Raw genomic sequence first — 24,796 nt, 5'->3', positions numbered from 1 at the left:
TTTGTATTTTACGATCCTTCAACCCATTTCGTGCAGAAAACTTGTAACCCGCCCGGGAAATTAAAAAAAAACAAAGGCTGTCTTTCTCTTTCACGGGAAGCTCTTTCTTTTGATTTCTTTCTTTACACTTACGAGCTTTGAGTTAATAATATAGGTAGAAGTTTAATTAAAATAAACATATATACAAATAAACCAAGTATTGAGTGATCACGTACAGTTTAGGAGTAAATATAACACGATTGGCCGCGGCTAGAGTTCAATAAACTTCGATCTCCGACAGGCCTTTTAGAAATGTCATTATTGGATTTTATTGTGAATGTTTTGTGATTCCACCGCAAATATCTGTGAGTACTGGTGTTCGAAGTCGTGTTGCTATGGAAAATCAAAATCCTCCGGAGAGAGTGGTTCCGGTGCAATATGGTCGAGGATCAAGAGCCTTTCGTCAGTTTAAGAATCCACCTCAGCCGCACATGTGTATACAGGACACTATTAAGGGCACGACGGAGAAACTGTACATTAATGTGTTGGGATGGCAGAAAATAGCGAATCCGAAACAGTATTCCGATCCTATTCCTTTGTACGGTGGAATGCAGGTTAGTTTTTCATTAATATTTCCGACTACTAGTCATTAGTGTCTGCTATCGGCTTAACAGCGGGTTTCATCGCTCTAGTTTCATAATGAGACTTGTTATTTACTAATTATAGTGAGAAGTTTACTTAATCCTATTTAAAATGACTGAAGAAACTCATAATTCCTACTGTAGGTTCCTTGTGTTATTTGATTTGTTTATTAATTAATTTAACATTCATTATCTGTTTGAACTATTGATCCCAATATTGAGAATACATCTTATTATAGTTGAAATCAGTGTAAACAAAAATATTATGATCCTAAAATATTTTAACATAGATAAAAAGAAAGTTCATTATCAAAGTGTCTTCATCGTACATTTTGGTGACCTAGGAATATAAAATAAAAATCAAAAACGGTTCTGGGTTTTTATTTTTATTTTTTTCGCATTAAGTTTTATGTGTGGGATGTGAATTCCAGGTGCCGCAAAACTACGGACCCAACGCTGGCAGGCCTCCGATGATTGTATTTGCGGTGATGGTCAACCCAGATATACTCAAAGCCAATGGCAAAAATGCTACCAGCCCAACGGTAATCATTTGCATAACTTATTATAAGCATCCATGGAGTTTCATGCATGTTATTTTCCATAAGGTTCAATGACTTGGAGTGGGCATATCATTTTTTGGGCCTACTGACAGGTTTAAATATTTTGCATTCTAAAAATATTCAATTCAAAAGTGCCTGGCTGTGTTACATTTTTTAATAGATTTTTTTTTTCAGAAAATTATTTGAAATAATGGCTCTACTTTACCTAGGACTTCTTTTCTGCTGCTATAATCTCTATTTCTTTCAACCTATCTATGTTTTATTCATATTGTGCATTTAAGAAGTTAATAACTTACTTAAAAATGAAAAACAAAAAAAATTACAAATGAATAAAAATAACTTCTATTGTTGACAAGATTTGAATGGGTATGATAACTTTAGAAAAGTTAACATCCAGTTTATTCCACAATTTTATACAGTATTTCTTTATGAGAATAACAATGAAAAATAATGACAGTTTTCTTTTATCTATTCACTTTACTCCGTAGTAGCCTTTGTATGATTTTATAAAGCATTCTTTATCTAGATTGAACTCCATTATCTAGTGGAAAGTTGTTTGTTTGTTTTATAATGGAATGGTTTCTGATTGATATGATTAGCTTCTTATCAAGCCATGTCAACACAAGTTGTATGGGTTTGCACTTCAGTACACACTACAGCTGTTTATGTGCTATTAAATTGTTTCATGTTGTAGGTAAACTTTTACATCCAATATAAACGTAATTTAGTACAAAGAATGACTAGAGTTTTACAAAGAAGATAGCCTAGTTTTAGATTTTCAGGCATTTTCCACCTTTCTGTCCGGTTGGACTAGCGTTTGCTAGGAATGCTAATTTATCTAAAATTTAAATTTACATAGTACTTTAATAAAATTCCAGGACCGGGAAGCCCTAGTAAGTCTCCTCTGTGACTTTGTGGAGGCCATGAACCCGGGGCTTGTGTTGGCAAGGAACCCTGTCATCATGAAGGATCGAGACCTGGCCGGGGAGCTGAAGGATGTGTGGCTTGCTGTCCAGAACAAGAGGGAACGAGAAAAGGGCATGAACCAGGATGTTATGTATAAGGTATGTATAATGTTTAAGTTATTTTACACGTATTCAGATACTTTAACATGTGTTATACCAGTGTTAGTACAGGGTTACCCCATCCATTGTTTTATGTTTATTTACGTCATGTCAAATCTATGTTTTCAGGTCTATGACATAGATGGTATTGGTGAAGATAATATAAATGAAGATGACAACAGTCCTATGAAGCAAAGTGGGTCTCCGAACAGAGGGCCGAATGGTGATAAGAAGCCTGTCAAGTCTTCTAAGCAGATTCTTCTAAATGCTGGTCAAAAGTCAGAGTTTGATTCTGGCATGAACAACTGTCAAATAAACCAGAGCCATGCCAACAGAGATAATAAAACCGGCAACACTCCCGATACGACTTACTGCACGCCGGTGTACGGACAGATTGTATCCACTCGAGAAAACCATAATCAAATCAATGACATCCAACAAAAGTTCTCCTCAAACGAAATGAAACCTTCAAGCTCCTTCAGGAAAGACTGGAATCCAATGCACGGCAAAACAACAGAGGGCTGGGACGAATTCTCAAAACGTAACATATCGACGATAAAAAACGACGAAAAGAAACGATGTGTGAAAGATAAATCTAAGATTAGCAATGGTAAATCTCACTACGATTTCTTCCCGTATTTTGACAATAAATCGGCGAACGAAACGGACGGACCCGAAGAAGACAGTATGAACAAAGAACAAAATTCGATCGATGAAAATTCTAAAATAATTATAGACCCAATGCAGAAACTAGTTCTGCATTCGACTGATAAGAATATATGTGATAATAACACAAGTGCTCTCAGCTCAATAAGCTCATAAAATAAGCTTTTACATTTTGTATGGCAGTTGATGTTGAATTATGTAATCGCTTGTGTGTCTATGTTGTCTCCTTAGTCACACACATTCGTAATTGGTTTTGGTTTGACGGAACTGCAATCCGTTTGTATGTTCTCGAGTCACAAGGAAACCGATTGCAAGAGTGTTATGCCAGGGCGAAATGTTAACCTAGCAATAGCAATTTAGGCGGAGCAATATTATAACTATTATTTTATGATGTTTTAACAAATATTAATGTTTGAGTATGAGATATGTATGCATGCCTTGCATTTGATGAGTTTCGTTAGTTTTTTAGGTCACATAAAAACCAGTCCAGCCAAAATTATTGTCTGTCACACATTTTACAGTAGTTAGTGTAAAGTTTTTAGAAAATCGCAACTCAATGGTGCATGAAAAGTGTAAATGTTTTTTATCACCTAAAGTAATTTATATTTATGGATCAGCTATGTTTCGTCTCTACCACTTCTTTTTCAATTTGGCAGACTATTGTAACATTATACTGTACCTGCACTACTGGCCGATAGAAGACATCAAAGGCCAGTTGAGTAATGCATGGTGGTAAACATGGAGGTTTGTCGGAAGTGGGTTCGAACCCAACATGAGCAATATGGAGTATACAACATGCTTTCGTGTGTGAGTGCGTTTTATATGGTTGTGTATTATCTAATGTTGTTCAACGAGCGTTGCGTTGGTTCAAACTAGGCCGATCGATGTTACAAAAGACTGATTTATCTTTGGCGCAAACTAACTCTAGGTATGCGCAGATTCCCTAACAAAGTTTTCAAGCATGTCTGATGTGAAAGGAAATTAGATAAACGATAGAGAACGATCAAGGTTATTTATACATATATTAGCCTAATTTGAACAAACAAACAATTCTATAATATTGATAATTTTTATATAATGCTATATTTTTCATTGTTGCCAATTTACTATATTTAAATCCTGAGCTTGTTACACTTTACAATCACTGAAGGGAAAGTCGAAGATATTGTTCCCGCGGCCAACTATTTGTTGCGAGAGAGTGAAGGATCAGTAACATTAGTGGAACTTGGGGTCACACATATGAACAAAACTATTTTTATGCACCTCACATCCCTCTAATGTTACCTAGAATGAAAAGAATTCGAAGAGTGTTTGGAATAAAGGATGGAGTGGTTTATTAAATAATATTATTTTCGAAATTCAATTTAAAGAGTTAAAATTTTGTTCATATTATTAAAATATTTAAATTCTCAAAGTGACCAATAACAAGCAAAATATTTTGCTTGTTTTATCTCTGTCTATTGATCTCAGAATTCATTAATAGATTTTCTTTTCACGATGAATGCCCGTAGGCGTTACCCAACACTGCCAAATGATGCTTCATAAACTCGACACTAGACGGAATAAGTAACATCGACAACATGACGAACAAAAGCGCACACCAACATTCCCATCAATCTAGATTCTAGAAATATGTAATTACAAAACGATGTGAAGTTACGAACAAACTACATGTCTAAAGGCGCGTACGCACGTACGAACTCGAACATAGCGAACACAAACACCAGACCCGAACATTTGGTTTGTACGTATGGACGGCATATTCGAACACGAACGCAAACATAGTTCGAGTCGAGTTCGCGAACAACAGTCGTGAACTCTATCTTAGTAGCCATGACAGCGCCGTTGGAAGTGGTCGATTGTGAAGTTATTAAAGCGCTTCGAACATCGTCCATACAGAACACACTACAAGGATCGCCGCGAACATGTTTGACGAACAGAGTGTTCGATGTTCGATAGTGGTACGCACGTGCGAACCAAGTTGTTGCATATCATGTAACGCAACAAATTTGTTCGTACGTGCGTACGCGGCTTTAGCGCTCGCTTTGTCACAATCATTAAGACTGATCTTTTCGGATTTGCAGTTGAGTAAATATTTTTAGTCATAATGTAGTAAAACAATTTCACTGAACAAATTATATCAGATACTTAGTTTAACAATTGTTTAAACATTATTTCTGTAAGATAGACCTGCCAGTCCCGATAGTATTGTATACTAGATTGATTGTGGTCTGTGCGCTGTTTTATTGAAATCTATCTATCGTGGTTTTATCTCAAATTCGATGTCACTTATGCATGTCCTATAACTTTGTTTAACTTTACACAATAAACATTCTCGTCTTGAATATATACTAGTGAGGAATTCGCAATTAAAGTAGATTTTATATGGTTGGTTAGTCAGTAACATAATTCAGTCTGTAGGTACATAATAAGTCATGACCTTTGTGCAATCCCTTGGTTCTTTTTTATTATTTAAAGTTTTATTTTACTAGTTATCATGTATATTTTTATAGGCTGACCAGAGGTAAAGATCTCATACCCTTTGATGCCAGCAGCAAGCAGTTGAATATCTTATCCTTTTACTATCTAAAATGTTCTACAATGCTTTACTGCTCATTTTAAGTCTCCACAAACTTTTGAGGTATATACTGCTGTTAAATATGATGTAAGTATCGATTAAATTGATGCTATTATTCGATTTTTAGAACGAATATCCAATGCCGTCAGCAGTGTATCGCAAATAATTTAATTGTAACAACACAGGATCTTTTGATAAACGTTGAGTTACTATTGCCTATAACTTGTTTGTGAATAGAAATAGCAGAAATGTGTGAAAAGGAATCGATACACTTCATTTCTTGTAAAAAGGTATTCCAGTTTTTAGAATAAATTCTCACTGTTCTAGTGGTGCTGTGTTGGCATTATTTATCAGAAGATGGTAATGATAGACTTGAATAATTTTCTTGACTCAACATTTATTGAAAGCTCTCCACTTCAGATCAATGAAATTGCATTTATTAACAAAAGATTTTCTTGTATATTTTTTATGTGCTACATTTACATTTAGTTTGGTATTTTATAAAGTATTCCTTTTAACATTATTCATAGTTTTTAGATAGGTACAATCATTATTGTAGTATTTTTTGTATGTGCCCTAGGTACGTAGTTATGCTATACCCAATGTTCCTTTGATATAAATTATATTAATTTGTATTGAATTGTATCATCAGACATGTATATTTTAAATTTAGTCTTTATTTTGTTATGTTTATTGGTGTACCTTATATAAAGTGAATTTCACTTATGATATAAAGAATTTTGATTGTTTTTCCCATGATTTTGTTTGATTTTTCAGTGGATACAATGATTCGATTTTATGTAATTGAAATGCTAATCTTATTGTAATACTGTGTACAATCATTACAATACCTATGTGCTTATCAGGATTTCTAAACTCATATTTAATTTATTTCTACCCATCAAAAATTCAGGACAAGTGATTGTGCTGTGAGTGAAATTCATTTTATTTCACATTTCTGGGTTGTAAGTCCCAAAAATATCTATTAGTAGAAATAAAGCTGTTATAAATAAAATAATACAATTCATGTTAAAAATATTCTGAACTATGTGAAGTTTTAGTAACTATGGAATAGATGTATTTTTTGATTTTATAAAGTAATAAATCTGTAAGTTTATAAATATTGTACCTACCTAATATAATGGAATTTAATAACAGATCTCTTGTTTACAGTATTTAAAATTACATGTCATTTACAAGACTGGTTGAAGTTGTTTTTTATTTAAATCATTATGTATGCAGTGCAAAGTTTATTGAGAAAAACAACATAAATAATAATCAACAATTTTACTTTATTTGTTTTTGCTACTAACAATAATAAACACTTAATTTTAATTTCTTTGAACTTAACACTATTAACGCTTGGACATTTTAATTAATATTCTTGTGATGAGGCATTTGTGTTCTGATGACCTTTCATTTGAGTCTTCTTTGGCAATAGGTGTCGATTGATGTGTGGCATAACTCCACCCTCTGAGATAGTTACTCCTGCTAACATTTTGTTCAGTTCATCATCATTGCGGACAGCCAGAAGAATGTGGCGAGGTGAGATTCTGGACAAATACGAGTGACAATGATTAGTCATGGTAGGTACCTACTGTTATTAGTGAACTTGAATCAGTTTTCTCAAATGTTAGCTAACATAATATTCCCTTAGATAAATCAATAAGTGACTTCAATAAATTAGTGCAATGGCTTGCAGTCTGTGCATGATTTAAAATAATGCACTGTTGGAAAGCAACACTCTTCCAAAAAGTAACATGGGCTAAATTTTATCCCCATACTTGCAGGAGTTCCCACAGGACACGCGTGAAACCACGGGAAACGGTTAGTAACATAATTTCAGAGGAAGGTAGTTAGATATCTTACCTGGATCTGTTATTGTCGTCAGCTGCATTGGCAGACAACTCTAATAACTCGGATGCTAGGTAGTCAAGCACTGCAGCCATGTACACTGCTGCGCCCCCGCCGATACGTGGAGCATAGTTGCCATTTTTGAGAATCCTGTGGATCCTGCCAACAGGTAAGGTTATTCCTGCTCGACGACTGCGAGATTTGGGCTTTGCTCTCAGTCTAGAGGGACTTTCTTCTGCAAAATAAAAAGGCTCTTATGAAATTTTAATATTCTGCACAAAAATAGCATTTTTTTACTTGTTTTTGTGGGAAGGTAGGAAATCATCAATCTTTCGTGGGCTTGGAATCATTAATGCGAAAGAGTTTAGAAGTCTTGTCTACTAAAACCCAGCCATGTCTTCATGGGCTTTGTATTCCAGATTTCCAGTACTGCGACAACTATTTCGAACAAACCCATAGACTTTCAATGGCAGAAATACGAGGTCCGTGAGCTGATATAATATAATTACTCTTGCTACTCACCAATTTCTTTAATAGGCATGTTTTAAATCGAACTTTGAATATTAGATGTCGTAACAAATAAAATTTCACTTAGTTTTCCAAAAAATTAAACGTAATTTCAAATTCAAATCAACAACGTTACCGATTTTGTGCAAGTCTAAAAATTTAATCGTTGACAGACAGAGACAGATGTTTCAAGTTCGCGGGAAATTCTACGTTCGGATATTCATATATTTAAAATGTGCACAGCCGAAAAGTGTTTTTCAAGAAAACTTAAGTGTTTATTAAGTAATGAGTACCTTTTATTATATAGAAACAACTAGCCGAATTTCCTTGGGTACACTTGCGTTTCTTGGGAACTACTGTCCGTACAGAGATATTAGTATAGCTTATGTTACCCGAAGAGAGTATAGCTTTCCAACAAGGAAATAATTTTTCAAATTGATTCAGTAATTTAGGAGCCTTTGGGGTACAAACAAATAACAAAAAAGTTTATTTTTATTATACCTAGTATACATTACTTTTTTTACTAATCCGTGAGGAGTTCAAATTGCACTCACACATATTAGATACTATATGAAGTATTAATTAAATATGATGGTATTCAATAATCTCAAATCTGCATTTAATCTGAGACTTTCTTTCCAATAATGAAATTGGGGACTTGGAGACAGTTTCCGTACGGCTTTCAGCCGCGTACGCACGTACGAACAAATTTGTTGCGTTACATGATATGCAACAACTTGGTTCGCACGTGTGTACCACTATCGAACATCGAACACTCTGTTCGTCAAACATGTTCGCGGCGATCCTTGTAGTGTGTTCTGTATGGACGGTGTTCGAAGCGCTTTAATAACTTCACAATCGACCACTTCCAACGGCGCCGTCATGGCTACTAAGATAGAGTTCACGACTGTTGTTCGCGAACTCGACTCGAACTATGTTTGCGTTCGTGTTCGAATATGCCGTCCATACGTACGAACCAAATGTTCGGGTCTGGTGTTTGTGTTCGCTATGTTCGTGTTCGTACGTGCGTACGCGCCTTTCCGTGTTGAACATTGACAAACGTGACAGATGACAATGACAGTGGTGAGTGGTCAGTCAGTGTCATTCAAGGTGTATAAAACGTTTTGTTTGGGATTGGGATTGAATTTGCATTTAATTTTGCAGTGATTTCGTTCGCGTGCCCGTGTCGGCTTAAAGCCCTTCTGAAAGTATTTCGTGATTTCATTTTATAATAAGTACATGTGAATTAACAGTTTACAAAAAGTTAAAGTATTAAATACTCAGAACTTTAAGTTTGTGCTAATTTAACCAAAACAGTGTTTAGTTTTTATAGGTTAAGTATTGATTATAAGAGAAAATGAATAACAGCAGGCCGTGGAATCGAGGTAATCGTGATCGTAATATGAGACGAGGGTTTAGGGGTGGCCGCGGGGGCAACAGAGGATGGTCAGGTAACCACAGAGGCTTCAAGCCGCACATGGGGAACTTCGATGGTCAGGGTGGTGGCCCAAAATATCAAAACAATTACTCAGGAAAGAAGGGCGTCTGGGTAAAGAGAGATACCCCTGGAAAGAGATTGTCTGAAGAAGATATTGGTGTCACAGAATATATAAGTAAACTGCCAGGATTCAATGGAATTATTAAATCCAGGTATGGTTTTGTTTTTCATACTCACATAGTTGTATTCACATTGCTATCAACTCTCTCTCAATATCTTTTAGTTCATGTTTTATAATAAAATCCTTAAAAATAATGGTAATGCGATATTAGTTTATTTCATTATTACCTTTGCTTTTGCAGTAATAGGGAACACCAGGCAAACTGTTAATATACATCTTTGTCATATAATTTCATTGTAAATGATATAAAAAAATATTTTGGAACATAAATTAAACCTAATCAAAATCTCCACCAGGTATTCAGATTTCCAAGTATCAGAAATAAATGAGCAAGGTGAGATAGCCCAACTGACATGCTTGAAGGCACCGCCCGCTCCTGAAGAGGAAGCCGTCGTTGAGGATGAGTACCTGCTCCTCACAAAGTACAACTTGGAGATACTGCCCACTGAGACGTGGGATAAGATCAATAACTTGGCAGTCAGTAAAGATCCTGAACCGGACTGCGTTGAGGTATTGTGCCTTATTCATCATCATCCTCTTGCGCGTATACTGATTTTATTACCATTGTGCTTAATGGCAACCATTATATCATAACTCTATATTAGTAGCTTATGAGATATGGTAGCAAATGAAGTAAAACATATGTTTAAAGCAAATCAAATAATCACGAAAAATTAAAACGTCAAGTAAAATAAAAGAATTGGTATCTATTAAGGAATATAATATGGTGCTCTAAACGGTTTGAGTAACCTAGTATTTAAGTTGTTAACAGAGTAGTACTTGTAAACAAATTAATAATCTTAAATGGAAACTTGAGGTATAATTTATTTGAAAGTTTTGTTTTTAGATTGACATGGAGGGTGTAACTAAGGAGCAGAGAACTAAAATCCATGATGCAGTCAAAAAGGCATTCGGAGACAGTATAGTTGGCAGCACCGTCAATATTGAAGACAAGAAGTTGATGAGATTCCAGAAGTTTAAGAAAGGAGGTAAGATTCAATTAAATCAAAATGCATTTATTACAAGTAGGTTGAAAAACAGCACTTTTCATATACATCACAGCAAAAGGCCCTCATGTTATTGCTGTAAAGAAAAAGTGGTGAGACAAACTCCCCACTAACAAATGTCTGTCAGATTTGAAGAATCTTAGTACAAAATTATATCATTCACATATTAGAAACAGAATAAAGTCTGAATAATTCAAATCTATAGAAAGATACTGTCAATACAATAATATTTGATTTTTTTCTAAAGTGCGCATAGACAACAGAGTGAAGTGGATGTGGCCAGCAGAGTATGTGCATTTCATAGTGCACAAGGAGAATTGTGACACCATGGATGCAGCTGTACGGATTGCTGAGCGAATAGGAGTGCAGTGAGTATCATATTCTTAAAAAAAATATTATATGCAACAGTAGCTTATAATAATTGTTACCTCCTTAACCATTTCGTAAGTTGAATATAGTTGCAAAGCTGTTTCTCACATATAGAAGAGACTGTTTGTTTGACCTCCATAATTGAGGTATTATTAAAATCACTCCACATGGAGTTGCCAAAGGTAGGTAGGCGAGGCTCCTTCGCGTTAAAAAAAAAATAATGGGTGAAGGTAACGTTCCTCGTCCCGCGAACACCCACATTTTGGCGACGTTACTCTCTCAGATTTTAGAGATTTTGCGTTACGACATCTCCAATAAGCATTTTGTCCTCCATAGAGAAAACTGACTGATCCTAACTTGACGTTTCTTCTTTGCAGCGTGAAGCCATCAATGCTCGGCTATGCTGGTACAAAAGACCGTCGCGCGAAGACGTCGCAATGGTTCAGTGCTCGTCGACTGGACCCCAACCGGTTTGTGGCAGCCACGCGGTTCCTGAAGGACATACACGTTGGCAACTTCTGCTTTAAGGATTATAATCTTAAGCTGGGAATGTTGCAAGGAAACAGGTGGGTTTAGAAATAAGTGTGAATGTACATCCATATTGTCGTTGTATGCGTTAACTCGGGAGAGCTCAGTAGTGGCCGAGTTGGCGAGTTACACAAAAAAGTCTGGATGACCCACTGTCTTGAGACAAATTATTGTTGTAAGCTAATGTATTTTTGGATAATGCTGTTGTAAAACTACATATACTAACTGCCTAAACATAGAAAACTTCAAACTTTACCAAACTCAACTAAAATGACATTAGAATAATAATCCAAAATGCTTTGTGTTTTCCTAAACCTTTTCTTTGGTAATCTGTTCTTTCCCAATCAAATAACAATTTCAAATGAGGCACAAACACTTACCATACACTTTAGCAGACTAAACTAAAGCCTATGATCATACAAAGATTGCTTTCAGATTCCGTATCGCTCTCCGCAACGTGACAGCTTCAGATGACGTAGTGGATGCTGCGTGTAAGCATCTGCAGGAACATGGGTTCATCAATTACTATGGTCTTCAGCGATTTGGGTCCAGGGTCGATACCCCGACGTATAATATTGGCTTGAAGCTGTTGCAAGGGAATTTTAAAGAGGTGGGTTCTTTATGAATGTAAAAACAATGTGTAGTAAGTTGAGAAAATGAACTTTGTTATTTATTAGTTGCATCGTAGATAAGTAAGAAGTATATCCAATGAGAAAAATGCAATTTAGTGGCATTAGAGCAGATGTAATATGATTAAAATATTTTATTGTTTGTATAAATGAAAAAACAGTAGAGCACTATTACGATTTATGTTTTGATAGACGTACCAACAAATGTATTTCCTATTGAGTTTGAAAAAAATTATATCTACTTACTTAGAATGTGATGTTACTACATTCTCATATTAAAGACTAGATTAGCTTTTGTCAGCGGTTTCATTCGCATCTGGGAACCTTTGCATGAGAACCTGGATAAAAATTGCCGTAGTCTATATCCTTCTTCGGTAAATGGGCTATCTAACACTGAGAGAATTTTTTAAAAATTATATCGTACTGATATAATTTTAAGATAATTAATTGATTCCTGAGATTAGTGCGTTCAAACAAATAATGAAACTTCTGTTTTAAAATATTATTATAGATTTGTTGTATGTTTAATTGCAGGCCATCGACATGATCCTCGAATATCGTGCGGGTCCACTAGAAGAAGCCCTCCAGCTATACGCCAGCGCCGGCGCCGCCGCCGCCGCCCGCGTGCTGCCGCGCCGCGCCGCGCACAGTGAGGCGCGGCTGCTGCGAGCGCTGGCCGCCGCGCCTAGAGACCTGCTGGGGGCACTGGGGAAGGTAGCTAGCTCATTAATTATCAGCATGTTGAAGCATCAAGTGTCTTGCCTTATTTTGATGCTCTGATAGCAAGTTTTGAGACCATAAAAAACGAACTGACTAATGAAGGTGCGATAACAAAAAATCTTCTAAGAAATAGGCGCGCCAAAATGCGATTAAGCGGGAGCCGAGGAACCCAGAGCTCCGTCCTTTTACATCTTCTTTGGGCCCGACCTTCTTTTGTTATGCCAAAAATCGTTGACAGATATTTCAAAAATCCCAAACACACTAGTTCACTGGTAACACCGCTCAGATCATTGTGATACGAATTTAACCTAAAAATAGGCACCTGACCTGTATTATGCCATCTCCAGTCATCTTTTCTTATTCCATGGTTGAAACTTAAATAAGTAGCTAACTGCTAACAAATAACTTTATAACTATTTCCCAAACTGAGTAGACCAAAATCCCTTGTTTGTGTACTAACCACCAATAAAAACTCACTATAATATGATAAATAAATAATTGATTTTAATAGCAACCATTAATTTTACCTCTTATTATATTCCAGCTGGCCCGCAACACCCGTCTCCTGTACTTACACTCGTTCCAGTCTCTAGTGTGGAACCGCAGCGTTTCCGAAAGATTGCTGCGCTTCGGTCTCAAGCCGGCGGTCGGCGACCTCGTGCCACTCGTAAAAGTTGATAGGGACGGTACGGTATACACATTACACTACTTAATAATCAGGTTTTTACTGTCACTCTCCTAGTGCTCAGATGTGGACAGGAGAGATCAAAGGAAGAATATGCTAAATATTCTATTTGAGATTCTTTATGTATTTAATAGTGTTTCATATGCACTCACAGCTAGCCTGAAACACGCAGCTGAAATTGATCTAATCTAAACTCAACAAACTCAATTTAACATTACTAACTTCAAATTCGCAGTATAATTTGAAACATATCTAATTGTAACAACAACTATTTACAGACGAATTCGAAGACGAAGAATCAGATTCCGAAGAAAATCAAACAGACGAAAATCAATCAGAAAATAATCAAAACGATAATAACGACACGAGCACAGAACAAACAAAACAAGATGGCGACGATAAAGCAAAGGACGCAACCGACACAGAAAGTAATCAAGTCAAAGATAATAAACAAAAACATGAAGAGAAACCTAAAATACCAGTGAAGGTATTAACGCAAGAAGATGTAGATAGTGGCAAATATACTGTATTTGATATTGTAATGCCACTTCCAGGGTATTCTGTGGATTATCCGCCCAATATGAAGGATTTTTATGAGGAAGAGCTGAAGAAAGTTGGTCTGACGTTGGAGATGAGGCATAAAATTAAGTAAGTGCATCCTTAATTCAAAGATTTTTTATTTAATCTTTTTATTTATTTATTTGATTAACGCGGTTTTAAAAGCCAATTCATAAATCGGAAGCCAATTTTTAATCTTCATTACATCTGAATCAGTTCACCCATTTTGCTGTTTAAAAACAATAATTAGTAGACTCACCACACACCACTAGGCACACAGACATTCCGTTTCTACATACATATTCATGAGAAAGTGTCTAAATCAATTTTTGTTCGTTTCCAGGAGCTACAGCATGTCAGGCGCGTACCGGCACATCTGCGTGGTGCCGCGCGATGTGACGTGGCGCTGCGTGAGGTACTCGCAGCCCAGCGCCGACCTACTGCTATCGGACTTGGAGATGATGAGGCAGGAGACGCTGTCGGGGATCATTGAAGGTATGGACTAATATCTTTTAAGCCTCATCTTATAGGATTTTATCCCAAACATCGACAATATAAACGTCAGTTGTCTCAAAGCAACTGTTTACTATGAATTGTCACATTCAACGTTCATAGTAAACAGTTATTTTTTAGAAAAACGTACGTTTATATTGTCCGTGAATTTAGACCTTGCTTGCATTCTTGCTGTGTAACAATAGCCACGCTAGATGTAGCATACACACTATTGTGTAGACTTAAAAGAAATTGATACATTTAGCATGCAGTACGCACACTTCTGATTGTTTGTGTAACTGATTATTTAATCTAAAATATTTAGTGATAAACCTTCAACTGTAGCTAAATTAGAATGCAAGTTTTATGCATATACGTGTATGTAACGTGTATAACATAGTCATGTCCTTCTGATATATTGTTTTCCTTTATTACAGACGGCAAATACAAAGCCCTACTCCTAACACTGACGCTTCCAGCGAGTTGCTACGCCACAATGGCATTACGGGAGCTCCTCAAAGTTGACACATCCAGTGACAGCCAGGCTTCACAGAACAACTACCACAAAACACCCAGTTCTACGGAAACCAGTGACAGTGGGGACAAATCCAAGATGGAAACCGAGAGTGGGGACAAATCCAAGGCAGAGTCCGAAAGTGGGGATAAAATGAAAGAGGAGTCTGGGGAGAAACGGAAAATAGACAGTGAGACTGTAGATGCCAAGAAACAGAAAGTAGATGAATAAAAGATTTTTATTTTATTTATTGAAGTTGTTTTATTTGGGTTTCTTTGGTGGTTGCTGGTTTAGGTGTAGAGGGTTGACCTGTGAAAGAGATAAGAGAAGTTAGTAATTGGTATTGTTTGTCCACATAAAAGTCATAGAATTTTACATTAGATTACTTTTAAGATTGAAGTGGTGTGTATGTTGTGTGTTATAAATCCTTCATAACTAACTAATATTATAAATGTGAAAGTAACTCTGCCTGTCTTTCTGTCTTTTCTTCACGCCTAAACAACTGAACCGATTTGTGTGAAATTTCATATAGACATAGTTTTGAAATTGAGAAAGGACATAGGATAGTTTTTATTACAAAAAAATATAAAAAATAAAATTTATTCCGGACATATAGCGCCATCTATTGGTCAAACCAAAAATCTGCCGGAAGTCACTATTCCACACGAACGAAGTCGCGGGCAATAGCTAGTTAGTCATCATATTTCGTCTTTATAAGAATCTGGGTAAATAATAGTTATTTGTTATTCAAAAGTGCAAAGTTGTTTTTCTAAAATCTTTGGACTTGAAACTCGAAAATTACTAACGCAAAAGAAGGAAATGGCGCGCTTTTGGCAAATTAAGAAGTTGTATCTATTAAAGTTTATTTATTAAAAAACTCAGTTTAAAAATAAAATAAGGTTGAAAATCGATCTAAGAACAATTATATAAATTACTCAATTAGTTGAATCATTATTTTAAGCAGAAGTTTATTTGTTTAATATGCATTTGTTAAAAAAGTCTTATCAAGATTGTCACAAATCGAGCATTACACAAGAAGTTCTATTCTAAATTCAAATTAGTTTGTTGCTGTAGCCGAGAGGATAAAAATGGCTTTTGCATTCAGATATCAAAAAGTAAAATTACTCTTTCCGAGTTGGTGGGATTAAAAAGATTTTTTAACATTTGGGGTTGATTTAATCAACTGGAATGAAGTGCCTAAATATTGTTTGTGCTTTCGTGTATTTTTGTGCTTAAATAAGTTTTAATAGTTCGGTCAACCGGTTATAACCGAACTACTATACGACATCGGTACCGTGAAATATGATTACCAGTGTTATGGAGTGGTGATCCTCAGTTCCCAGCGCCCAGTGAGTACCTAACAATTAATTATTTTATTTCTAAGCCTGTAGTTTAGAAAGACCACAGAATACCTACTTAATTGTTTGTTTGGTAAGTTAGCAACGGACGCGGCGGCGTCCCCGGCGGCACGGAAGTCAAAACCGAAACTCAATTATATTAGTGTAGGTACCAATATCAATATATCAATAATATGAATTCTGAAGAATATTTATTAAATGACCAATGCAACTTTTCTAAGTTTGTAGGTATGGTACCTATGTACCTACTTTCTAAGTAGGTATCTTGGACACCAATGACTGTGTTTCGGATGGCACGTTAAACTGTACCTCCCGGCTGTCTTCGGCAGTCGTAATAGGTAGTCTTACCAAGTAACCAGTCTTACCAAGGGTATTGGGTTGCCCGGGTAACTGCCAGGAGGTCGGGCAGCAGTCGCTCCTTGTGAAACACTGGTACTCAGCCAAATCCGGTTAGACTAGAAGCCAATCCCCAAATAGTTGATGGGAAAATTCTCGGAAGATGAAGAGATAGTGACTATCAATAATGTGAATTCTGAATATTCCTTACGTGTGTGTGAAATGGTGCAGTAGGTCTCGTGGTCGGCCAGCTCGCGCATGCGCGGCGGCGTGGGCGCGCAGCTCGCCGGGCGTGGGGAACGAGCGCGGGCACCACGAACATTTGTGCGGCTTGTTCTGTAGCAAAATAGTTATACTAATATAGAATCTTCAGACAAACGATATCATGAAAGATGTAGGAAGCGTAAATAAATAAGGCTGTAAATACGGTAGTTAGTACATAGGTGTCGTACGTGAGAAAGTATGGAGAATACATCAAAAAGTACATAGGGATAGTACTGGTAGAATATAAATTATGGACGAAAGTATACCGAGGAATAAGCACATAGGGAAGGATATAGATAGGGGCGGTAAAAATTAGTACCTAGTTCATATGGCCATACATAAAGGACTACACAAAAGGTATATAAAAAGTAAAATTAAGTATGACGTCACAATAAACCCATTATCATTATATCCTTCTCTGAAGCTAGGGTATGGATAGACACCAGCACCGCTTCTATCTAACTTGAATCGTGGTGCAGAGGAAACAAATCTTTACTATTCTTATATAAATAATAGTTATTCTCTAGGTAGGAACTAACCTTTGTATGTGTCATGCGATGATAGTACAGGTTGGAGCTAGCTGTGAAGCATTTGCCACATTCAGGACATTTGTGAGGCTTTTCACCTGCGGCAAATGAAAGGCAATTAGCGATTTTTATTAACTGTTGACAGTTTACTTATTTTGTTAAGAGTAAAGCACTTAGATGGAAGCCATGGACTCTGACTCGGGCTGAGGGCTGTACGCTGACTGGCCGTCCATCCATCTAGCGATGATAGTCGCGTGTCTGCAGTATTTTGTGCTCCACGCGCTTCTCGAAGAGCAGTAAGCAACGCCTAGCTACGTGGCCCTACAGGGCCGAAACATGCTGGGCTACGTGATCGCTCAAAAGTTTTGCTGTTGCTCTATTACACTAACAACCACAGTAGGAAAGGTCATTTGATGATTTGTCATCTCAAAAAAAGAAGTTCATTTAGCACAGTGTGAAATTGAAAATTTTATCGAATCAAAACAGTTTCAGTTAACTTTGGAATTTAATAGATAAGTATGCTAATTGCGTTGGGTGAGACAAAATGGTTGGTCTTGGTGGCCTAGTGGGTAAAGGACCAACCTCTCAAGTATGAGAGCGCGGGTTCGATCCCAGGTCAGGCAAGTACCAATGCAACTTTTCTAAGATTGTATGTACTTTCTAAGTATATCTTAGACACCATTGGCTGTGTTTCGGATGGCACGTTAAACTGTAGGTCCCGGCTGTCATTGAACATCCTTGGCAGTCGTTACGGGTGGTCAGAAGCCAGTAAGTCTGACACCAGTCTAACCAAGCGGTATCGGGTTGCCCGGGCAACTGGGTTGAGGAGGTCAGATAGGCAGTCGCTTCTTGTAAAGCACTGGTACTCAGCTGAATCCCGTTAGACTGGAAGCCAGCCCCAACATGATTGGGAAAAGGCTCGGAGGATGAGACAAAATGGCAACCGCGACACCGTTTACGAGAGCTAGCATCTTCAGATCCTAAAGCGAGGTTCTCAAGGCTAAGTCTAGGAGTACCAACCCACCTGTATGTATTCTCCGATGCGTGTTCAATGAGCTTGATGTGCTGAACCCTTTGTTGCAAACGTTGCAGATGTGAGGTTTTTCACCTAGAACAATATTGTCGAATCATGAATAGGGTCTGCAGGATTCTAGGAGCTGCACGATTATGAAGCACATCCATCTGTAACTAGGTTATGTAATAGGATCACAGTGCACCATGACTGTCGTTCGCGTGCCAGAAATTGTAGGTATCCTGGCAACCATTCACACCGTTAGAGGCAGCCCCCCCATCCAAAATAATGAAATGGTTTGCAGGCACTTTTAATGCTAATAATCATTGCAAAAGTCTGTAGAACGAGAACCGATCAATAACCGGACACATCAGTCGAGGCTATGACCAACATTGCTGACTATTTAGGAGACCTATACCTGTATGCGTCCTCATATGCCTCTTCAGCAGCGAGGGTCGGTCAAAGGTCTTCAAGCACACCTGACAGGGCAGTATGTTCTTCATGGTGGCAGCTTTCTGTGGCAAGCAGTAGCTGTCCTTACTGCACACCATTGTGGTTCTCTCGTACAACTTGACTAGGTGGTTGTTCAGCCCTTCAAGAAACTTGAAGTCAATGATGTTTAACATCTTGTTCGGCTTTCTTCCTTTTGTTGATAAGTCTAGAGGTTCTGTTTGCACTTCCATTTTAATTTAATTTGTGTTCTAAAGTTTAATTCACATGTTTTTAGCTTTGATTGGTTTGTCGACGGCCATTGAAGCAGTAGAGCTCGATGGAGTTAATGGCTATTCAAAAACGTGTACCTATGTAAATTGGAACAAGCAATGATTTAATTGACTATAATTGGAACTGCTAGATTAAAATTTCTTAGATATTCACTCGGCTAATTAAAATATTGAACCATCTCGTTATGTATTATTGTACCATCTTCCAAAATCACGCCAAATTAACTGATTTCCACTTGAATTTTCACAGGTAACTGTCATAATTTCCCGTGGGCCGTCCTATAAATACGTGAAGGGCTGACGTATACAAATGACAGGGTGATATTAGTGTATTAGATTGTATAACAGTTGTGTCGATGATCGTTTCGAAGTATTGTGGTGTCGCCAACAATAAGTTTTGTAGAGCACGGGACACTAATCGACGTGATTGGGCGGTTTTTTTGTATTCGCAAAGAAGGGTGGAAATGTTGGATGTGGCATCAGATTCTTCTTTACTTTAAGCCGTATAGTGTTAGGTTACTCTTACTGTAACGGGTTTATGGGTAAGTTTACCATATATCATCCATAAAAAGTTGCATCGCTTCTCCATAATACCACCGTTCTTCACTTATTTGGATAATGTGCGGATCGACGTCGTATGTTTCATCCCACTCATGGTTCAAACGATGCATCCTTCTTCCTTGTACTTAAAATCAAAAGGAAACATCACAGTCTTCGCTTATACAGTTCTATTGTAGTTTCTTTCAAAAGACCTGCTTTTATTATAGCTTTTATTTTTATCTATTTCTGGAAAATTATTTAAATTTTCCAGAAATTAACTTTCCAAAAAACATGGGGTTTTGTATGAGTAAACGCTTGTTTCTTCCTTTGAAGAACATTCCATTTAATTACTTTACAAGATACCTCATCAAAATTTTCCAACATTGATGAAAAGTATTGAAGAAAACGTAATCGCCTATAAAGGTGACGCTGCAAAGCTTTAGATTTCCTCGCTTTGTGCGACTAAACGCAAGGAAAGCGTACACAAATATTTACGAGTCGTCGCATTGTGGCGTACGCTGTCAATCACGCCTTTATATGCTTTACAATAACTGGGACCTTCAGGTTGGGATACTGAAAGTATCATACAATCATCATCTTCTTTATTGGAGAGCTGTGGATCCCTTAACATTTACACCCTTATATTTCTTGTGTTAATAATTGTACTTTCTTTCTTCTTTCTACAAAAGTGTGTAGGAATTTCTCCTAAGTATTTCTTAACAAACATCTGGAACACATTTTACCATATTTGATGGACATAATATTTGAAGGGATCATAAAGATAATTGTCATTTGGCAAAAATACATTGTTAATATTGTATATCCTTACGGACATGGACTTACATTACAGACATGTACCTACCTTGAGTATATTACTGTACTGGGTCACCTTCATTTATTATCAAAATCTCTATCCATTCCCTTGGTAAAAACATATTTTTGTGACCTAGGCGTGAAGTTACGGTGACCTATTAGACATATTGAAATATTTTCTAATACCACACTATTCTTTTGAAATAACAACAACCATAGTACGAGCATAGCTTTCTAATCAGGCTAAATGGTTTCATTATAGTAAAACCAATAGGTACTGGCGTAGGAAGTGACGTAGCATTTGATGCCATTGTACACCATAAAGCTAGTCGATTATTTTAATAAGCTTCGCAACTGGGTTAACTTTTAGGGGTAATCGATTGATCGGTATTCGGTATATTGCTTTTGTTCAATCAATTCATTGTGTTATGAGCAATCGTATTAGCAAGCAAGGTGGTAGCTTGGTTGTGAAACGTCGATTAGTTTATTAAGTAAGTGCTTTTAAGGTTGTTCTCGGTTAAGGAAAATAATTCGACCATAGCATTTTTCTTATGTTGTGGAGCGAGTTAGCGAAATAATGAGGACTGGCCTATGAGGCGTCTTTCTTGACCAAATCTCCTTAATGATTAAGCGATTGGTGATTTTCAATATGTATTGTACCTATAGTTGCTGTCTAAAACGGTAAAGAACCAATTTGATGATGCTTTTATTTAACGATTTTTTCATTGAAGTCATCATCCTCCGAGCCCTTTTCCCAACTACATATGTTGGGGTCGGCTTCCAGTCTAACCGGATGTAGCTGGGTACCAGTGCTTTACAAGGAGCGACTGCCCTATCTGACACCCAGGAAACCCAATACCCCTTTTTTTACCGACCTCAAAAATCATCAAATGACCCCTCCCGCTGTGGGTTAGCAGCGGTGAGGGAGTGTCAGACTCTTACTGACTAAAAACCGTCGTGTTCCGTCATAGGCCTTTTATGTACCAGGACCGCGGTATCTCTTTCGAACAACCCGCAGCCCCGGCAGGCCTTGGCCCTGCTGGGCCCCGCTGGGGTTGCTGACATCTCTTTGAGGAGCGCGTGGAACAACGCGCGCCGTCGACACGGGTCTGTCGTCTAAGCAGACAGAGGGACGATGAGCCACCCGAACTCACCGCCCACAGACCCACGACAACGGTGGCCGGGAGTCATCTCGCGACACCCGGCACCCATGGTGTCTACCTGGTCCAGCACGGCGGCCGGGATGAGAGGTGCGAACTCTCTGGCGTTCCGCCTCCTCCTTCTCGAGCATGACCGCTTCGCAGAAGGAGGCGACGGCATCCCATTCCCTCTCGCCGCCGAACCCAACAATACCCCTTGGTTAGACTTTCATTAAATGCTTGATTATTCTAATGTTCTGACTATGCATACTTAGGTACTTATTTATACAGCAAGCATACACACCGTTTATAAGAAAAAATCATAACTCATTGAGTGAGCTGCAGATTTAATTACCTACCTAACAAGACTTAGTATCAGAGAGATAGAAGAAAATATCCATCACTATGTTAATTGAAAGTGTAAATTGAGTTTTTTTTATATTTATTGAGTAATCATAAAAACTGCCTACAGCTCATAGATTCAAACGTTTAAAAATTGTGTAAGTAAGTACTTGATAAATCAAAATAAGCCGATCTCCATGAAGTAAAAAATACCATCGTCCCTATAGATTCAGTAAGATAAGCACTGAGATCAGCGTACACGGCTCCGAGTAACGCGGGGAACAATCGAACAGTTTTATTTTCTTCTATTGTTATTTTAGCAAGAAAATTCTCGAAAGCTATTCAAATTCTGCTTTGCCTCTTATTCAAACACCCTCACAAATCCGATTTACTCGCAACTTGTTAAGACTGCCTTGTTTCACTTCTACCTTACTTTTTATTTATTTTTCATCTATTCAGAGGTAAAAGGAAACTTTTATTTGTCCTATACCTATAGTACCTATCGTAAGTATATATATGTGTATTTTGTATCTTACGAGGGTATTTTTCTTTCTGTATTTAGGTCAGGATTTGTTCGCAAGATTTACTGCCAATAAATGTATTGAGGTTATTTGTGTATATCGTTGTTGTGGCCAGTGGGCAATTTTGTTCAGTTCCTCAGGCATACTAATAAGACATTGATTGATGGGTAGGTAAAGTAATCCTACAATGTTTTAGGTTTAACTGATGCTGGGGTTTATTTGAGATGATGACAATTCATCTTAGCGTATTGCTTTCAATTATTGCAAGATGAAACTATCTAGCTAGATACTTAGATATAAAACTATCCAAATTAATATTCATGTCTAATTACAATTTAATTATTGAAAACACTTTGATTATTCCGTTACTATTTGTAATTACATTTTAAACACAATACAATTAGAACGAAACCACCAAACTTACATTGCATTGTATCGCAGCTCTATAAAGCTGGCAGTACAAAGTGGGCAAAAATAAAAAAAAAAAGCTCAAAATTTGTTGCTAATTAGTTGCCAAATAATCGTTTTTTTTGCTTTTGCCGATTTCGAGAAATCGTCAACAATGCTAGCTTCACCATAAGCTGGCATGGATTATAAGATAAAAGTCATCATCATCCTCCGAGCCTTTTTCCCAAACTCTTTTGGGGTCGGCTTCCAGTCTAACCGGATTCAGCTGAGTACCAGTGCTTTACAAGAAGCGACTGCCTATCTGACCTCCTCAACCCAGTTACCTGGGCAACCCGATACCCCTTGGCTAGACTGGTGTCAGACTTACTGGCTTCTGACTACCCGTAACGACTGCCAAGGATGTTCAATGACAGCCGGGACCTACAGTTTAACGTGCCATCCGAAACACAGTCATTGGTGTCTAAGATATACTTAGAAAGTACATACAATCTTAGAAAAGATGCATTGGTACTTGCCTGACCTGGAATCGAACCCGCGCCCTCATACTCGAGAGGTTGGTTCTTTGCCCACTAGGCCACCACGACTCCTGATTATAAGATAAAAGTAAAGGTAAAATAAACAAAATCACTACAAATTTGTTGCTAATTTGTTGCTGTATAACCAAAATAAAGAGGTGCAAAAATTTTTTTTTTTCAAATAGAAAATTTTTATTTGCTTTGCGCGCTTGAATGTCAATTGTTTCATGAAAAAAATATGAAATAAATTTGTTGCTCATCACATAACTGTTCCTTGTCACTTAGAGAACCAGCAACTAAATAGACACCCGACGATCGGGTGTCTTGAACTTCGGTGACTAACAAACCGGCCATGCTAGCTTGAATGTCGATTTTTCCGGTGAAAAACGTTGAAATGAATTTGTTGCTCGTCACAGAGGTGATTAATGTCTCTCAGAGAACCAGCAACTAAATAGACACCCGACGATCGGGTGTCTTGAACTTCGGTGACTAACAAACCGGCCATGCTGGCTTGAATGTCGATTTTTCCGGTGAAAAACGTTGAAATGAATTTGTTGCTCGTCACAGAGGTGATTTATGTCTCTCAGAGAACCAGCAACTAAATTGACACCCGACGATCGGGTGTCTTGAACTTCGGTGACTAACAAACCGGCCATGCTGGCTTGAATGTCGATTTTTCCGGTGAAAAACGGGGAAATAAATTTGTTGCTCTCCGTAGAACTGTTAGGCATCGATCGGAGAACCAGCAACTAAATAAACATCCAATCACCAAGTCTCCTTTAAGCTAATGATTTATCAAACAGGCTATGTTTCCTTGAATTGGTGACTAGTATTCAGTATTAATATTTTTTTATTTTTCAATTTTATATTTTTTTCGCTTTTTTTTTAATTCTATTTTTCTAAGCCATCCTTGAGCGCTAATAAGCAAAAAAAAAATTATCGAAATCGGATGACCCTAAAAGGCCATTCCTGTAACTTCCCGCTAGATACATTAAGCGTTCGAATGTTGCCGTTTGTTGCGATGTTTTTGAGCTCGTCAATTTATGAGAGCTCAACAATTTGACTTGTGTCTTATTTTGAGCTCTCTTATTTATTTAGTTGCTGGTTCTCTAAGTGACATTAATCACCTCTGTGACGAGCAACAAATTCATTTCAAAGTTTTTCACCGGAAAAATCGACATTCAAGCTAGCATGGCCGGTTTGTTAGTCACCGAAGTTCAAGACACCCGATCGTCGGGTGTCTATTTAGTTGCTGGTTCTCTGAGAGACATTAATCACCTCTGTGACGAGCAACAAATTCATTTCAACGTTTTTCACCGGAAAAATCGA

At 37.4% G+C, this 24,796-nt stretch overlaps 4 protein-coding genes across 4 annotated transcripts; 2 read left to right on the top strand and 2 right to left on the bottom strand.

Moving 5' to 3' along the window:
• Positions 1–58: 58 nt before the first annotated feature.
• LOC126055996 (uncharacterized) lies at positions 59–6,692 on the top strand. Its single transcript, XM_049847273.2, has 4 exons — positions 59–593; positions 1,052–1,162; positions 2,059–2,244; positions 2,374–6,692. Exons 1-4 carry the CDS (start codon positions 375–377, stop codon positions 3,064–3,066), a joined length of 1,209 nt encoding a protein of 402 aa, XP_049703230.2. The 5' UTR covers positions 59–374; the 3' UTR covers positions 3,067–6,692.
• A 68-nt stretch (positions 6,693–6,760) lies between these two features.
• LOC110377947 (histone H2A, sperm) lies at positions 6,761–8,029 on the bottom strand. Its single transcript, XM_021337004.3, has 3 exons — positions 7,865–8,029; positions 7,358–7,577; positions 6,761–7,041 (listed from the first exon to the last, which is right to left on the bottom strand). The coding sequence occupies exons 1-3, from the start codon at positions 7,881–7,883 to the stop codon at positions 6,864–6,866; spliced, it is 417 nt and encodes a 138-aa protein (XP_021192679.2). The 5' UTR covers positions 7,884–8,029; the 3' UTR covers positions 6,761–6,863.
• Positions 8,030–8,933: 904 nt separating this feature from the next.
• LOC110377952 (pseudouridylate synthase 7 homolog) lies at positions 8,934–15,220 on the top strand. Its single transcript, XM_064034088.1, has 11 exons — positions 8,934–9,499; positions 9,765–9,978; positions 10,316–10,457; positions 10,723–10,843; positions 11,222–11,410; positions 11,808–11,982; positions 12,536–12,715; positions 13,266–13,407; positions 13,685–14,054; positions 14,308–14,459; positions 14,894–15,220. The coding sequence occupies exons 1-11, from the start codon at positions 9,207–9,209 to the stop codon at positions 15,199–15,201; spliced, it is 2,286 nt and encodes a 761-aa protein (XP_063890158.1). The 5' UTR covers positions 8,934–9,206; the 3' UTR covers positions 15,202–15,220.
• An 8-nt stretch (positions 15,221–15,228) lies between these two features.
• Positions 15,229–19,150, bottom strand: LOC110377953 (zinc finger protein 879). The gene is made up of 5 exons (XM_064034090.1): positions 18,886–19,150; positions 18,480–18,563; positions 17,468–17,553; positions 16,876–17,000; positions 15,229–15,279 (listed from the first exon to the last, which is right to left on the bottom strand). Exons 1-5 carry the CDS (start codon positions 19,148–19,150, stop codon positions 15,261–15,263), a joined length of 579 nt encoding a protein of 192 aa, XP_063890160.1. The 3' UTR covers positions 15,229–15,260.
• Between the last annotated feature and the right edge of the window lie 5,646 nt (positions 19,151–24,796).

Source organism: Helicoverpa armigera, chromosome 4, assembly GCF_030705265.1.
Source record: "Helicoverpa armigera isolate CAAS_96S chromosome 4, ASM3070526v1, whole genome shotgun sequence".
Lineage (NCBI taxonomy): Eukaryota > Metazoa > Arthropoda > Insecta > Lepidoptera > Noctuidae > Helicoverpa > Helicoverpa armigera.
Note: the sequence above shows the minus strand (reverse complement) of the source record. Positions and strands in the feature narration are given on the sequence as shown.

Excerpts from the sequence above, each read along its gene's own strand:
- LOC126055996 (XM_049847273.2), top strand. The coding sequence starts at position 375 with ATGGAAAATCAAAATCCTCCGGAGAGAGTGGTTCCGGTGCAATATGGT. Across the intron at positions 594-1,051 it reads CTTTGTACGGTGGAATGCAG|GTGCCGCAAAACTACGGACC; the intron begins GTTAGTTTTTCA and ends TGTGAATTCCAG. Across the intron at positions 2,245-2,373 it reads ACCAGGATGTTATGTATAAG|GTCTATGACATAGATGGTAT; the intron begins GTATGTATAATG and ends CTATGTTTTCAG.
- LOC110377947 (XM_021337004.3), bottom strand. Across the intron at positions 7,042-7,357 it reads GACGACAATAACAGATCCAG|AATCTCACCTCGCCACATTC; the intron begins GTAAGATATCTA and ends GTATTTGTCCAG.
- LOC110377952 (XM_064034088.1), top strand. The coding sequence starts at position 9,207 with ATGAATAACAGCAGGCCGTGGAATCGAGGTAATCGTGATCGTAATATG. Across the intron at positions 9,979-10,315 it reads CTGAACCGGACTGCGTTGAG|ATTGACATGGAGGGTGTAAC; the intron begins GTATTGTGCCTT and ends TTTTGTTTTTAG. Across the intron at positions 14,460-14,893 it reads GCTGTCGGGGATCATTGAAG|ACGGCAAATACAAAGCCCTA; the intron begins GTATGGACTAAT and ends CCTTTATTACAG.
- LOC110377953 (XM_064034090.1), bottom strand. The coding sequence starts at position 19,150 with ATGGAAGTGCAAACAGAACCTCTAGACTTATCAACAAAAGGAAGAAAG. Across the intron at positions 18,564-18,885 it reads GCATATGAGGACGCATACAG|GTGAAAAACCTCACATCTGC; the intron begins GTATAGGTCTCC and ends ATATTGTTCTAG. Across the intron at positions 17,554-18,479 it reads GCATCGGAGAATACATACAG|GTGAAAAGCCTCACAAATGT; the intron begins GTGGGTTGGTAC and ends CATTTGCCGCAG.